This window comes from Aquarana catesbeiana, linkage group LG10, assembly GCF_042186555.1.
Source record: "Aquarana catesbeiana isolate 2022-GZ linkage group LG10, ASM4218655v1, whole genome shotgun sequence".
NCBI lineage: Eukaryota > Metazoa > Chordata > Amphibia > Anura > Ranidae > Aquarana > Aquarana catesbeiana.
The window spans coordinates 42,652,748-42,668,008 of record NC_133333.1 but is presented as its reverse complement, the minus strand read 5'-3'; the positions used below and the strand labels follow the sequence as shown (position 1 = coordinate 42,668,008).

The 15,261-nt window shown below is 44.9% G+C and overlaps 1 protein-coding gene across 2 annotated transcripts in view; it reads left to right on the top strand.

The window, feature by feature from the left end:
* Positions 1-15,261, top strand: part of LOC141110637 (pregnancy-specific beta-1-glycoprotein 5-like) — a 270,576-nt gene that overhangs the window by 192,267 nt on the left and 63,048 nt on the right. The window contains exon 1 of one of the 2 annotated variants that reach the window (XM_073602102.1): positions 8,414-8,634. The exons of the other annotated variant lie outside the window; for it this stretch is intronic. Coding sequence (XP_073458203.1) covers positions 8,589-8,634 — 46 coding nt within the window. The 5' untranslated portion in view covers positions 8,414-8,588. Of the gene's footprint in view, positions 1-8,413; positions 8,635-15,261 lie in introns of those variants that run through there. 2 annotated transcript variants of the gene reach the window in all.

Genomic DNA, 15,261 nt, shown 5'->3' with positions numbered 1-15,261 from the left:
AACATTGGTTTACATAATCTCTGGTTACACAATTTGATGGAAGACAAATTTTAGGACGCATTATTCCTTTGGATTTTCCTATTTGAATCTCCAATAGATTTTGTCTCTTTACATTTTTTTAGATTTTTATTTTTATTTATTTATTTTTGAGTAAGCGCCGCATAATTAATTATTTATCTCCCCGTCTGCACAATTACCACCCCCATCTGCACAATTACCCTCATCTGCACAATTTCCACCCCCCCCATCTGCATAATTACCACCCCCGTCTGCACAATTACCACCCCCATCTGCACAATTACCCCTGTCTGCACAATTACCACCACCCAAGTGTGCACAATTACCACCCCCATCTGCACAATTACCCTCATCTGCACAATTTCCACCCCCCCCATCTGCATAATTACCACCCCCGTCTGCACAATTACCACCCCCATCTGCACAATTACCCCTGTCTGCACAATTACCACCACCCAAGTGTGCACAATTATCACCCCCATCTGCACAATTACCATCCCCGTCTGCACAATTACCACCCCCCATCTGTAAAATTACCACCCCCCATCTGCACAATTACCCCCCTGCACAAATACCTGGGGGGGTAATTGTGCAGACAGGGGGTATTTGTGCAGACAGGGGGGGGGGTAATTGTGCAGACGGGGAAGTAATTGTGCAGACAGGGGGGTGGTAATTGTACAGACGGGGGAGGTAATGTAGTGACAGGTTCTCTTTATTTAACCAACTGATAAAAGACTGCCATCATAAATCTGAAAAATAAGCTGAAGGCTAGTTAGAATTAAATGTTTTAACAGCAAATGGCACCTGCTGACAACAAGAAGTCTAAAGCATATTAAAAGCATGCCCATATTTGCCGGCTCTAGAGGAGCTGCAACTAGAGCAACAACAGGAGGAGGCAGCTCAAAAATCCATTTATCACTTTTATTTACTTAGTCCATCCTTTTTTTTATATGCTTTGCATTGCAAAGTGAACCGATTCAATTTCAATCCTTCATGATGCGTGGCGCGCTCTCAGTCTTATTACTTACCTTCCTGCTCCACTCGGGCCGAAGAACGGAGCTGCAGACGTCACTTCCTGTTTTCATCTGTTGAAATGAAACCCGGAAGTGACCTCTAGATTTAAACAATACTCCTGCCCGAAGCTACTCAGCGATTTCAACAGAGCAGGTAAAAATTCTGCAAATGAAGCGCCACAATCTTGTGATTGCACTGATGTGGCGCTTCCCATAGTGCACTGTGTCCGGCGCCTGAACACAGTGCACTTAGTTAAAGGACTTTTTTTTTCTTAAAGGGCCCGTTTAAAAAATGTTTTTTTTGGGTGACTACAGGGTGGGGGGGGGGGGGGGGGCGCCACCTATGGACTGGCTGCCACTGTCCCCTGGTGTCAACACGGTGCGGTCTGCACCCCCCACCCCCATAACAACGCCACTGTTTTACTTTACTGTGTGAGGTGCTTTTACCAGGAGAAAAGTCCATCTAGTTCAACCAATAAAAAATAAAAAAACACAGCCATACAATTCATAAACACAAGAGGAAGGTGAAAAACCCTGTTATTAGCGAGATAACCTAGCAAGGTCATTAAAAAGTAAGGCAGTTTTTTTTTTTTTAATTTAAGATTTTGTAGTCATGCACAGATTCTGACAACATAAAAGTGAGAGTTTGACATTAAAAGAAAATTAACAGGAATCATCTTGCATCAAAGAAAAATGAAACAATCACATTGACAAAATAAAACAACAGTAACAGTGAAAAGTAAGGCAGTTTTGAAGAAAATATAGAAAAAAATTAATACAGATTCAAATGATTACGTTTTTCAGGACATCTACCAATCTACCAAAAAAGCAAAGTCTTGAAGCCAATTAGCATCTTCCAGCATCACTACAAATGCTTCTTCATTACGTTATTTTAGAAATATTGCTATGGCTGATAGAAGCTTGAAGCAATATAGGACTTTATAGGACTGAGCCAACACACCTCAGTGTGGAAGGGAAGTTCCATTTCAAGTTCTCCAATTAACTCCCTGAACAACCTTCTTTGAAGGGAGTGGGACTGTATTTTGTTAACAATTTTAACCCCTTTGAGTCGACGCCTCCCAGACTGTTAAGGGGTTTAGGATGGTGGGAGGCGAGGCGGGGTTTATGATCACGTGACAGCCGTGATTGGCTGTCATGGCGGTCACATGATCGGAAAGCTGCCGATTGCAAGTAGCGATCAGCAGCTTTTCGTTAAGCGCTGGTAACTGTGGCCGGACCTCGCATGGCGCTCGCTCTTGGCACAACTGTATTCACACTAATTCACGCAAATATGCGGCCGGCACCAAGAGGTTAATAACACTTTTCATACCATCATTCATGTTTAAAAATTTCCCACAGAGGTAGTTATGTATCTGTAACATCCACGGATTCATTAAGTTGAAGGGAGAAATACCTGCAGTCATCCAAGTCTTTTTTCAGTTGTAAAATGATGTCAGCTGCCATGAGTTCAACTCTTCTTGTAACTGTTTTGGCAGAAAGTTGAAGAGCCATTTGTTTAACATGAAATAAATACCAGGGTTATGGCAGCAGCTAGCTCCCATAACCCAGGAATTTGTTTTCTATTATAGCCGATTCGCTTTCAGATAAATCGCGTTCGGTTCCCCAGGTGGATTTGCCGCAGGATCACTTTTAGACGCACGGGAGGGGAAAAAAATTAAAGCGCCCCATCCCTCCGTGCTCGTGCGCAGAAGTGAACATATACGTACTGTAAATTGCTCAAGCAGGGCTGTTATCAGGGAAGTACAACCCACACAGATGTAGGTGGCCCAGGCCTGGTTGACACCTCCCGTTTGTTCCTTTCCTCCACCTACAATAGTCCTGACTCCAGTTGGTGCCCTCAGTTGCATTGGCTCCTGACTCCCAGCCAGTTGCATAGCATGGGCGGGGGGTAGGGCAGCCAGTGTGATCGAGGGGCGCAGAAATGAGTGCCTGCCCCAGAAAAACGTGGTTCCATCCACCTGCTCTGCTCCTCCCCCTTCTTTGATGGCTGTTCCATCCTCCTGATCATCCCTGGTCTCAGTGTGTGCTGTCCTGGAAGAATGGCATCCCCACACTGCTCCATCCCCTCCAGTATGCCTGAGCTTCTTTTTTTTTTTACCTTGGAAAAAAACTTTATTATTGTGAAAAGCACTTGGTACATTGCATTAAAATACAATGGCCATAGAAGGTAACTTCAAACATATTTGTCTCTTTGGTCCAAACAATACATGTAGAAAAAATAACAACATTATTCTAGTATAGTGATCAGTGATATTGGTGCCTCTTTTTTTGGGGTTCTATGAAAGTATAGAGAGGCCTAACAAATGCCTGTACCATAGGAAAGGGGTACAACTCTGGGGTGCGGTTTTATACCCTTAGAGGCTCGACCCTATCAAGTACATGTTTCACCATCCTCCAGCCATCTGTCCCATACTCTAGAGTACTTGTGTGAGCACCCCCTGTAGGTATATACCAATTTTTTTAAATTAGAGGGTATTGTTGATGTCTTTCTTCGATGTCTGGATCGTGGGAAGTGTTGCCTGCATCCACAGCCTGACCATTACTTTACGTGCCATAAAAAGAGTTTCAGATATAAATATAGCTTGATATTTGTCTATTTCTGCATCAGGTAATAAACCCAGCAGGCATAGCTTAGGGTTCAGGACTACAGGGGATCCCACATTATCATGGAGGAAGCAAACTACCTGTAACCAATAGGCTTGTATATTGGGGCAGCTTTGTTCTTACACACATCCCTTCTCCTGCTACTTTCTTCCTGCCCGTGCTGCTGCATCTATGAAGAGGATGTGGGGGCGGGAAGATTAAGCAAGCCGGTGTCTTGTCGAATACAGTCCCCTATCCAGAAGTGTCCGCCCTGTACTGCGCAGGCGCAGTACGGAGGACAAACGAGACGCCGAAAGTCTCCGAAGTTCAACAGCTGATCGTCAGCTGTACACGGCGCCTGCGCATTTATTCTTACCCTATGTCCAGGATCATTCCCTACTATCCAAGTGGACATAGAGTTAGAATAAATAGTTGCCGAGCGCAGCGAGGCCGTGCCCGAAGCGTGGCGAGCGAGGCGAGCCCGCGAGGGGCCCTCTTACACAGCCATCGCTAACAAGTGCCCGAGCGCCGTGTACAGCTGATGGTCAGCTGATCAACTTCGGACATTTTCGGCATCTCCTGCTGCTCCGTACTGCGCAGGCGCTGCGCCTGCGCAGTACGGGGCGGACACTATCTGATAGGAGGACACTATATGTCAGAACACCGGCAGCCACACTGAAAGAGAAGCCACTGACTGAGAGCCCCCTGGGACCATCCAAGTGAGTGAGCACTGTGACCAGACCCTGCCCTCTCTCTCTCCCTGGCCCCTCTCTCTCTCTTCCTGCCTTCCTCTCTCTCCCTGTCCCCTCTCTCTCGCTCTCTCTCTCTCTTCCTGCCTTCCTCTCTCTCCCTGCCCCCCTCTCTCGCTCTCTCTCTCACCCTGCCTTTCTCTCACTTTCTGCCCCTCTCTCTCCCTGCCTCCCCTCTCCATCTCTCCCTTCCTGCCTTCCTCTCTCTCCCTGCCTCCCCTCTCCCTCTCCATCCCTCCCTTCCTGACTTCCTCTCTCTCCCTGCCCCCCCTCTCTCTCTCACCCTGCCTTCCTCTCCCTTCCTGCCTTCCTCTCTCTCCCTGGCCCCTCTCTCTCCCTGGCCCCCTCTCTCCCTCTTTCTCTCTCTCTCTATCCCTGCCTCCCCTCTCCCTCTCTCCCTTCCTGCCTTCCTCTCTCTCCCTGCCCCCTCTCTCTCCCTGCCTTCCTCTCTCTCTTCCTGCCCCCCCCCCTCTCTCTCTCTCTCTCTCTCTCTCCTTGCCCCCCCTCTCTCTACCTGCCTTCCTCTCTCTCTCTCTCCCTTCCTGACTTCCTCTCTCTCCTTGTCCCCCTCCCTCTCTCTCTCACTGCCTCCCCTCTCCCTTCCTGCCTTCCTCTCTCTTCCGCCCCCTCTCTCTCTCTCTCTCTCTCTCTCTCTCTCTCCCTGCCCCCTCTCCCTCTCTCCCTTCCTGCCTTCCTCTCTCTCCCTGGCCCCTCTCTCTCCCTGGCCCCCTCCCTCTCTCTTTCTCTCTCTATCCCTGCCTCCCCTCTCCCTCTCTCCCTTCCTGCCTTCCTCTCTCTCCCTGCCCCCTCTCTCTCCCTGCCTTCCTCTCTCTCTTCCTGCCCCCCCTCTCTCTACTTGCCTTCCTCTCTCTTCCTGCCCCCCTCTCCCTGCCTCCCCTCTCCCTCTCTCCCTTCCTGACTTCCTCTCTCTCCTTGTCCCCCTCCCTCTCTCTCTCCATGCCTCCCCTCTCCCTTCCTGCCTTCCTCTCTCTTCCGCCCTCTCTCTCTCTCTCTCTCTCTCTCTCCCTGCCCCCTCTCCCTCTCTCTCTCTGACCCCCTCTCTCTCTCCCTGCCTTCCTCTTTCTTCCTCCCCCTATGTCTCTCTCTCTCCCTGCCTCCCCTCTCCCTCTCTCCCTTCCTGCCTTCCTCTCTCTTCCTGCCCCCCCCTCTCTCTCTCCCTGCCCCCCCTCTCCCTCTCCCTCTCTCGCTTCCTGCCTTCCTCTCTCTCCTTGGCCCCCTCTCTCTTCCTGCCTTCCTCTCTCTTCCTGCCCCCCTCTCTCCCTGCCTCCCCTCTCCCTCCTCTCTCTCTCTCTCTCTCTCACTCCCCCTCTCCATCTCTCTCTCACTGCCTTCCCTCTCTCCCCCCGCTCTTCCTCTCCCTGCCCTCCCTCTCTCTCTCCCTGCCCCCCTCCCCCTCTTGTCTCTCTCTACTCCCCATATCTCTCCCTGGTATTAAACCCCAAAGCAAACATTCATTATATTGCAGCTTACTGATTCTTAGATGCGGTTTAGTTTTCTTTAGGTTTTCTTTCTTTTATTTTCTCCTGGTGATTCTGCTAGTAAGTCTGTTCCAAGCTGGCTGGCTGGTCTGAGTTCCGCCTGGCTGTCGGTCCAAGTTCCGGCCTCCCTGGCCAGTTCACATTCTGCCTGGCTGGCTGGTTGGTCAGAGTTCCAGCCTGGCTGGCTGGTCCACGTTCTGGCCTGCCTGGCCGGTTCGCATTCTGCCTGGCTGGCTGGTTGGTCCGGGTTCCAGCCTGGCTGGCTGGTCCGAGTTCTGGCCTGGCTGGCTAGTCCGAGTTGCGACCTGGCTTGTCCAAGTTCTGGCTTGGGGTTCCCTTTCAAAATCCATACCAAACAAAAGGGGCCTGGTATGGATCTTGGGGGGGACCCCACATCGTTTTATTTTGGAGTGGGGTTCCCCATCAAGATCCTAAGAGCACCTAGATCAACTGGTTTCCTACTGCGAATGCGCGATGTTCACTGCACTTTGTGACTGGGCCGACTGCGTGGGAAGAAGGAGGGGGCCGAACTTCCGGCTCAGTTCGCAGCGCAAAACTGAGCCGGAAGTTAGAGCGGGTAGCTGTTAAACCAGGTACCCTCTCCCCCCAAAGAAAAGGTGCCAAATGTGGCAGCGGAGGGGAGGAGGAGGCAGACAAGTGGTTCTTACCCTTTTGGGTGGAGCCCTGCTTTAAAGTATATCTAAACCCAAAATCAAAATGTAAAATATTGTAGCTTACTAGTCCTTGGTGTGGTGGCTGCCTTTATTTTGTTTTTTTAGCATCTTTTGTATTATTTTCACATGGTAATCCTGCAAATAATACACTTCCTGTCCTTTGGTGGCTACTTCACTCCTCCACTGTATCTAAGGAGGAAGCAATGGTTGTCACCTTAGACTTCTTTCCAGATATGGACTAAAAACCTGCCATTATCTCTTTGGGGGCAGGGCAAATCGTGAATTACAGAAGGTAGCTAGGAATAAAGATAGTCTTCCATGCAGCTCACAAGGGCAAAATCAAGGAACATAAAAAATAAAACAGTATTTTTTCTTGCACGTGATTGGAGGATGCAAGTCAGCAGAGTTTCCCTTCATCTGTCAAGCCCTGGAGCAAATTCTCTTGCAAAGTGAACAGTCTATAGGCCTTTAGTAATCAACCCCTATATCAGCAAAGGAATGCACAGGCCTTTGCATCTTATATGTGATAAAAATAAAAATTAGACTTTCAAGAAAGACTTTCTTGGAGGCGATCCATGGTTTTGTGTCTGAAGACAAGTAGTAACAGCTGAGTCCATAGTGTCTCCATCCCTCACTGCATAATGGATTGGAGGAGCCTGAGGGAGTAAGAAAGAGGATTAGGCAAATGACCAGAGGCAGTCTGGATCTGGAATTTTGCTGTTATAAACTAGAGGTTGTTTGGTTGTGGCAGACAACGTCCTATTGTGACGAAACACGTAGGGAGGAGCCGTTGACGTCATTACATTTTTTCCTTGGTGACTGATGGGATGCACACAGTAAGCGGGAGGAAGCTCGTGGAGACACCTCGACTTTTACCTTGACACATGATTATGCTTTAAAGAATGGAGAATTTTGTAAGTACTATTCAATCAGCTCAATAAACAATGTTGTTTGAACTATTACACTATGGGAGCATTTTTTGTTTTTGTTCTTTGAGTATTACGATCTCAACTGTGGATGTAGGCATAGGTTAGTGGGTGACCTGAAATTTCTCAAATGCCTGGTGAGACCATTGTTATGGTGGTCACCTATAGCTGTTAAGGAGCCTCAACTCTCACTTGGGTGTGAACTACCTTGGATGTTGGATCTGCCTGTCACCACTTTTTCTTTGGAATTTTACTCACATTGTATATGGATTGTTCAGCTTGGAAATCTTTGCACTATTTGCTATCGGGACTATATTTGCACAATTATTTGGGATTTCAATCTCCCTTCTATTGTATTTATACAATTGATTATTGTTTTTTATGATTATATTTTTTGAGATATCTGTTTTAGTCTTTCATGTGAGACTGCTTTTCACCATTACTTTTACAATATTTTTTTCACTTATTTTTTCATTATTTATTGTACCAATGTTTGATGGGCTATCATCTTTAGTCACTTTTTTGATATGCTGATCCTTATTTCATATGCATATATGATTTTTTTCTGAGAGTTTTGTACATTACCTTTCTGTCACATTTAGCGCTGCATTTTTATTTTTATCTGATATATTGAAGTTTAGTATTGAACTTTTTTGTGCTGGCGGCTTCTTCACATTTTACCATCCATTCCAATATATATATATATTATTTAGCGCAGCGTTAACCCTCTGGTTTTTTATGCATCTTATATGTATCTGCACACAAAAACTGTTATTTTGGTTAAGGAATCAGCACAATTGTGTTGTAATTTTTACTAGGGAAGAAAGACAAATTGGTGTCAGTTCCCCTTTTTTCTTGAAAGGAGTCTGGTGTGGAGTAACTTCTTATTGTAAAGGATTACATGACTTCCCATATTGCATGATTCATGTATTGCGATGCCCAGTACACAGAGAGGGACACAGATACAGAAGATTGAGAGATATTTGGATATTTGGATATTTTCAGATCTAGTTAAAATAAAAGCAATCCAGGGAGCTTTATCTGAAAATCAGAGCAAGGAGGTACTGGGATCAGATTGTTATAGAACGACTGTCAACGGGAGAAAATGATCTTCAAGGAACACAAGTTGGGCTCCTGGACTGCTGTGTCAGGTAAGTCTAGCAACAGACACTCACTGAGAATGTTCTCAGTCTTGATTATATTGCTGCCATTATTACAATTTACACAGCACTGTACATTAGGGTTGCCACCTGTCCGGGATTCACCTGGACAGTTTGGGTTTGGAATCATGCGTCCAGGTTTCAGATTGCCTGAAACCTGGACACATCATTCACACTGGACTATGGCTTCCCAGCAGGGTTGCTGGCTGCAGTTGTCTAAGCCAAGAGTGTCTGTTACACCCTCTTTCACACTGCCTAAAGCCAGCATTAACATTCTCTCTCCCCCCCCCCCCCCACACACACAGACGGGAGAGGAGAGACCGATCGATCTGCTCCTATTCCTCCCGCTCCTACTCCTCTGTATATGAAAAGAAAGGGGGGATTTGGGAGATTGGGACTTTAAATGAGGCCATGGCTGGGTAAAGCCATGTGCCTCCATCTCTGTCAATTGTGACGAAAAAACAAACACTAATGCAGCAAAAGGCAGCAAGGTGTAAACAAGGAGGGTGGGACTTTATATGAGGCTCGTGGTGACAAAATGAACAATATGGTGGCAGGTAGAAATCGTTTAATATTGCATGAGAACATGTTTGACATACATAGAATTGCACATACATGAAGATGCACCCGTAGCTAGGCGCCACAATCTACACCCCGGCAAAAGCTAGTAATAACATGTTTACAATCATGTACATTAATGGTAAAATTTAGGGGTCCACCAGGGTTCATAAGTTGTATAGACGTTAAAAAGATAACAACTGCACGGTCAATAGTTCTTAAATCCGTAAGGTAGAAATATCAATACTTTCATATCATAATGGATGTGTAACTTGTTTACAACATCAAATAGCTCGACGCGTTTCGCCGCCTCATATAAAGTCCCACCCTCCTTGTTTACACCTTGCTGCCTTTTGCTGCATTAGTGTTTGTTTTTTCCTACTCCTCTGTGTCTGCCCACAATCCGATCCCCAGTGCTGTGCCTTAGAAAAGGAAAGCGGGGGTGGGAAATGTGAAGCCCAGCAGCCACAGATACATCTGGATGTGAGGGTGCTGACAGCCAAGGGGTGAGTGAGCGCACCATCCATCCCGGTCTACGACTGAAGGCTCCCCTTCTTCTCTCTCTTGCCTCTAAGTGAGTACGCTAAGATTAATCAGGGTTCTCAGAGCACTCCTTACATCAGAGTTCCCCCTTACATCAGAGTCCTCTCTGTACATCAGTTCTCAGTGTTTCTCTTAAATCGGGGTTCCCAGAGCATCCCTTATGTTAGAGTCCCCAGAGTTTTCCCTTACATCAGAGTCTGCAGAGTTTTACATCTGAGTTCAGATGTAAAAGAGAACTCTGTGGACTCTGATGTAAAGGGGGACTCTTGTAATTAACATTATATGATTAGAAACGTTATTTAATCGCAAAATATATGTAAAGTTTATACTATTGAAAAAACTGCTGTGCACCGCTAAAGTGTTCGGGTTTGATTTGAAGAAAAGGTGGCAACCCTACTGTACATATATTGCATATTTACACCAGTCCCCGACCTAAAGGAGCTCACAATCTAAAGCTGACCATACATAGTTCATTTTTCTTTTTTTTCGTTCAGCCACACTACTAGGGTGACAGTATGTAAAGAAAAAAAAAAATGTAAATGTAATATTTTTAACAATTATGTCTTTTTTTATTTTTAACTTTAACTTTTATTTTAACAATAGCTGTTAGACATGTGCACTGCCAAAAAATGAGTTCGTTTTCGTTTCATTCTTTTTTTTTTTCGTTTTTTGGGTCATTCGTTATGATCGCAATTAGTAAATTCATACATTCGTACATTCACACATTAGTAAATTCATAAATTTGTACATTCCTACATTCGTAAATTAGAAAATTCGGAAAATTGGAAATTCGAATATCCTAAAATTAGAAAATATGAAATAGTAACTAACTATTAAATTATAGGTATTGTAATTTCCTTTCAAATTTGGCTGTTAGTGAACGTAATGAATACGAATTTATCCGAAAGCTACCAATTATCCAAAATAACGAATGCCGCATGTAAACAAATGTAACTGAACAAATGAATAATAAATGATAATAATAAAAAGTTTTTATTATTATTATTGTAATTTATTATTATTAATTCATTACGTTCCATTCGTTTGGATACGGCATTCGTTATTTCGGATAATTTGTAACCTCGGATAAATTTGTATTTGTTACGCTCATTAACAGCCAAATTTGAAAGGAAATTACAATACCTATAATTTAACCACTTGCCGACCGCCTAACGCAGATATACTGCGGCAGAATGGCACGGGCAGGCAAAATCACGTACCTGGTACGTGATTGCCTTCCCGCGGGCGGGGGGTCCGATCGGACTCCCCCCGGTGCCAGAGGCGGTCGGCTCGAGTTCGCGGGCGATGAGAGGTGAGGGGAGGCCATCCATTGTTGGCCACCCCTCCCGATCGCTCCCGGCGAATGAAAATGCTTCCTCTCCCTCTGTAATGTAAACAGAGGGAGAGGAAGTGATGTCATCCCTCCTTGAGCCGGTCTTTTCTATCCGGCGCCGAGGAGATAAGACATCAAGTAAGTATGCACAACACTACACTTTCAGTAGAACACGCCAGGCACACTTGTCACCCCCCTTCACCCCCCGATCACCCCCCTGTCACACTGACACCAATAGTAGTTTTTTTTTTTTTTTTTGCATTGGTGTCAGTTTGTGACAGTTATAAGTGTTAGAGCAGTTAGGTTAGCCCCCTTTAGGTCTGGGGTACCCCCCACAGGCTATACATGTAGATTTATGGTTTACAAGGGCAAAGATAGTCACGTAGAGCCGACAAACTGCCCTGACTACATAGGAAGCGCTGGCAAGATAGTGTGGGACTTGGTGTCACCCTTATTCGGAAAGGGGTACCACTTGTACGTGGACAATTATTACACGAGTGTGCCACTTTTTAGTCACCTTTTTGATCAACAGATTGGAGCATGTGGCACCGTGCGACCTAATCGCCGGGGCTTTCCCCAGCGGCTTGTAGATTCCCGTCTTAGGTTGGGGGAGAGAGCCTGCTTGCGGTGTAATAATTTGCTCGCTATGAAGTGGAGGGACAATAAGAATGTTTTCGTTCTTACCTCCCTTCATGCAGACACGACGGTCCAAATTCCTACAGCGACTGGTGTTGTGGAGAAACCCCTCTGTGTCCACGAATATAACCCTAATATGGGAGGGGTGGACCTCAACGACCAGTTGTTGGCGCCGTACCTAATTGCCCGTAAGGCCAGACGCTGGTACAAAAAAGTGTCTGTTTATTTATTTCAATTGGCTTTGCTGAACGCTTATGTGCTATACAGAGCTTCAGGACGGACTGGATCCTTCCTTAAATTCCAGGAAGAGATCGTCAGAGCCCTTCTGTTTCCAGATGGTGCTCCACCTCACCTTCCCCAACCAAATGCAGTAAGCCGGCTACATGAGAGGCATTTTTCAATATGTCCTCCCGAGTACCCCTACCCAACGAGCCCCCCTAAAAAGATGTGTCTGCAGCAAGCGCGGATTTAGGCGTGACACCCGGTATTATTGTCCCTTCTGTCCTGACAATCCTGCTCTTTGCATGGGTGAATGTTTTGAACACTACCATACACTAGTTAAGTATTAACGTAGGGTACAGCACTGCACAGACTAGGACACACTTTCACAGGGTCTCCCAAGATGCCATCGCATTTTGAGAGACCCAAACCTGGTACCAGTTAAAAAAGTTAAAGTTACAAAAAAAAGTGTAAAAAAAACAAACAAAAAAAAAGCAAAAAAGAAGAAAAAAACACAAAAAAATATAAAATAAAAAACCAAAAATAGTTGTCGTTTTATTGTTCTCTCTCTATTCTCTCTCTATTGTTCTGCATTCTATACTGCAATGTTTTATTGTTATGTTTTTATCATGTTTGCTTTAGAGGTATGCAATTTTTTTGTACTTTGTTTTTTATTGTTAACCACTTTTTTGTTTTCAGGTACGCCATTCAGCTGCAGAGCGGATTTATTTATCTTGACAGCAACAGCGTTTGCTCCCACGATACATAAAGCCGTGACACCAGCGCTGTCGGAGTTGATTTCACCACCACAGTTACATACTTCAGCATATATGCCGAAGCGTGGGGGCAGCAGTGGGTGGAGGAGCGATTTGCTCCTGCCTTTTGCGGGAGGATGCCCCCATGCTTCGGCATATATATATTTTAGGCACAGGTTGCGTTAAATGTTTTATTTTTTATTATGTTTTTTTTTGTATTTGCTTTGCAGGTATGGTAAGTATTACTGTTATACTGTAATGTTACTTTGTTTTTTTGTTAACCATCATTTGCTTAGCAGGTACGCCATTCAGTTGCAGCGCGGATTTATTTATCTTGACAGCAACAGCGTTTGCTCCCACGATACATAAAGCCGTGACTCCAGCGCTGTCGGAGGTGATTTCACCACCACAGTTACATACTTCAGCATATATGCCAAAGCGTGGGGGCAGCAGTGGGTGGAGGAGCGATTTGCTCCTGCCTTTTGCGGGAGGATGCCCCCATGCTTCGGCATATATATATATTTTAGGTAGGCACAGGTTGCGTTAAATGTTTTATTTTTTACTATGTTTTTTTTTTGTATTTGCTTTGCAGGTATGGTAAGTATTACTGTTATACTGTAATGTTACTTTGTTTTTTTGTTAACCATCATTTGCTTAGCAGGTACGCCATTCAGTTGCAGCGCGGATTTATTTATGTTGACAGCAATAGCGTTTGCTCCCACGATACATAAAGCCGTGACTCCAGCACTGTCGGAGGTGATTTCACCACCACAGTTACATACTTCAGCATATATGCCGAAGCGTGGGGGCAGCAGTGGGTGGAGGAGCGATTTGCTCCTAACTTTTGCGGGAGGATGCCCCCCTGCTTCGGCATATATATACGGTGCATGTATGCCCATCATTAGAAGTGGGTGGATGAAGGGAGGTATTCTAATGGTGGGCATACCCACCAATCAATATCTTTTTTTCATTCAGCCCACAGGCTGCATGAAAAAAAAGTTTACAATATATGCCCAACAAGGACCAGCAACATACTGGTATGTTACTGGACTTTGAGTGGTTATACCAGAATGATGCCTGCAGGTTTAGGTATCATCTTGGTATCATTCTTTTCAGCCAGCGGTCGGCTTTCATGTAAAAGCAATCCTAGCGGCTAATTAGCCTCTAGACTGCTTTTACAAGCAGTGGGAGGGAATGCCCCCCGCCCACCGTCTTCCATGTTTTTCTCTGGCTCTCCTGTCCCAACAGGGAATCTGAGAATGCAGCCGGTGATTCGGCCAGCTGACCATAGAGCTGATCAGAGACCAGAATGGCTCCAAACATCTCTATGGCCTAAGAAACCGCAAGCTACGAGCATTTCATGACTTAGATTTCGCCGGATGTAAACAGCGCCATTGGGAAATTGGGAAAGCCTTTTATCACACCGATCTTGGTGTGGTCAGATGCTTTGAGGGCAGAGGAGAGATCTAGGGTCTAATAGACCCCAATTTTTTCAAAAAAGAGTACCTGTCACTACCTATTGCTATCATAGGGGATATTTACATTCCCTGAGATAACAATAAAAATGATTTAAAAAAAAAAAAAAATGAAAGGAACAGTTTAAAAGTAAGATAAAAAATCAAAAAAATAATAAAGAAAAAAAAAAACAAAAAAACAAAAAAACCCTGTCCCCCCCTGCTCTCGCGCAATGTCTACCGCAAGCGTCGGTCTGGCGTCAAATGTAAACAGCAATTGCACCATGCATGTGAGGTATCACCGCGAAGGTCATATCGAGGGCAGTAATTTTAGCAGTAGACCTCCTCTGTAAATCTACAGTGGTAACCTGTAAAGGCTTTTAAAGGCTTTTAAAAATGCTTTTAAAAATGCTTTTAAAAATGTATTTAGTTTGTCGCCACTGCATGTTTGTGCGCAATTTTAAAACATGTCATGTTTGGTATCCATGTACTCGGCCTAAGATCATCTTTTTTATTTCATCAAACATTTGGGCAATATAGTGTGTTTTATTGCATTAAAATTTTAAAAAGTGTGTTTTTTCCCCAAAAAATGCTGCGCAAATACTGTGTGAAAAAAAAAAATGAAACACCCACCATTTTAATCTGTAGGGCATTTGCTTTAAAAAAATATATAATGTTTGGGGGTTCAAAGTAATTTTCTTGCAAAAAAAAAAAAATTTTTTCATGTAAACAAAAAGTGTCAGAAAGGGCTTTGTCTTCAAGTGGTTAGAAGAGTGGGTGATGTGTGACATAAGCTTCTAAATGTTGTGCATAAAATGCCAGGACAGTTCAAAACCCCCCCAAATGACCCCATTTTGGAAAGTAGACACCCCAAGCTATTTGCTCAGAGGCATGTCGAGTCCATGGAATATTTTATGTTGTGACACAAGTTGCGGGAAAAAGACAATTTTTTTTTTTGCACAAAGTTGTCACTAAATGATATATTGCTCAAACATGCCATGGGAATATGTGAAATTACACCCCAAAATAAATTCTGTTTCTTCTCCTGAGTACGGGGATACCACATGTGTGAGACTTTTTGGGAGCCTAGCCGCGTACGGGACCCCGAAAACCAAGCACC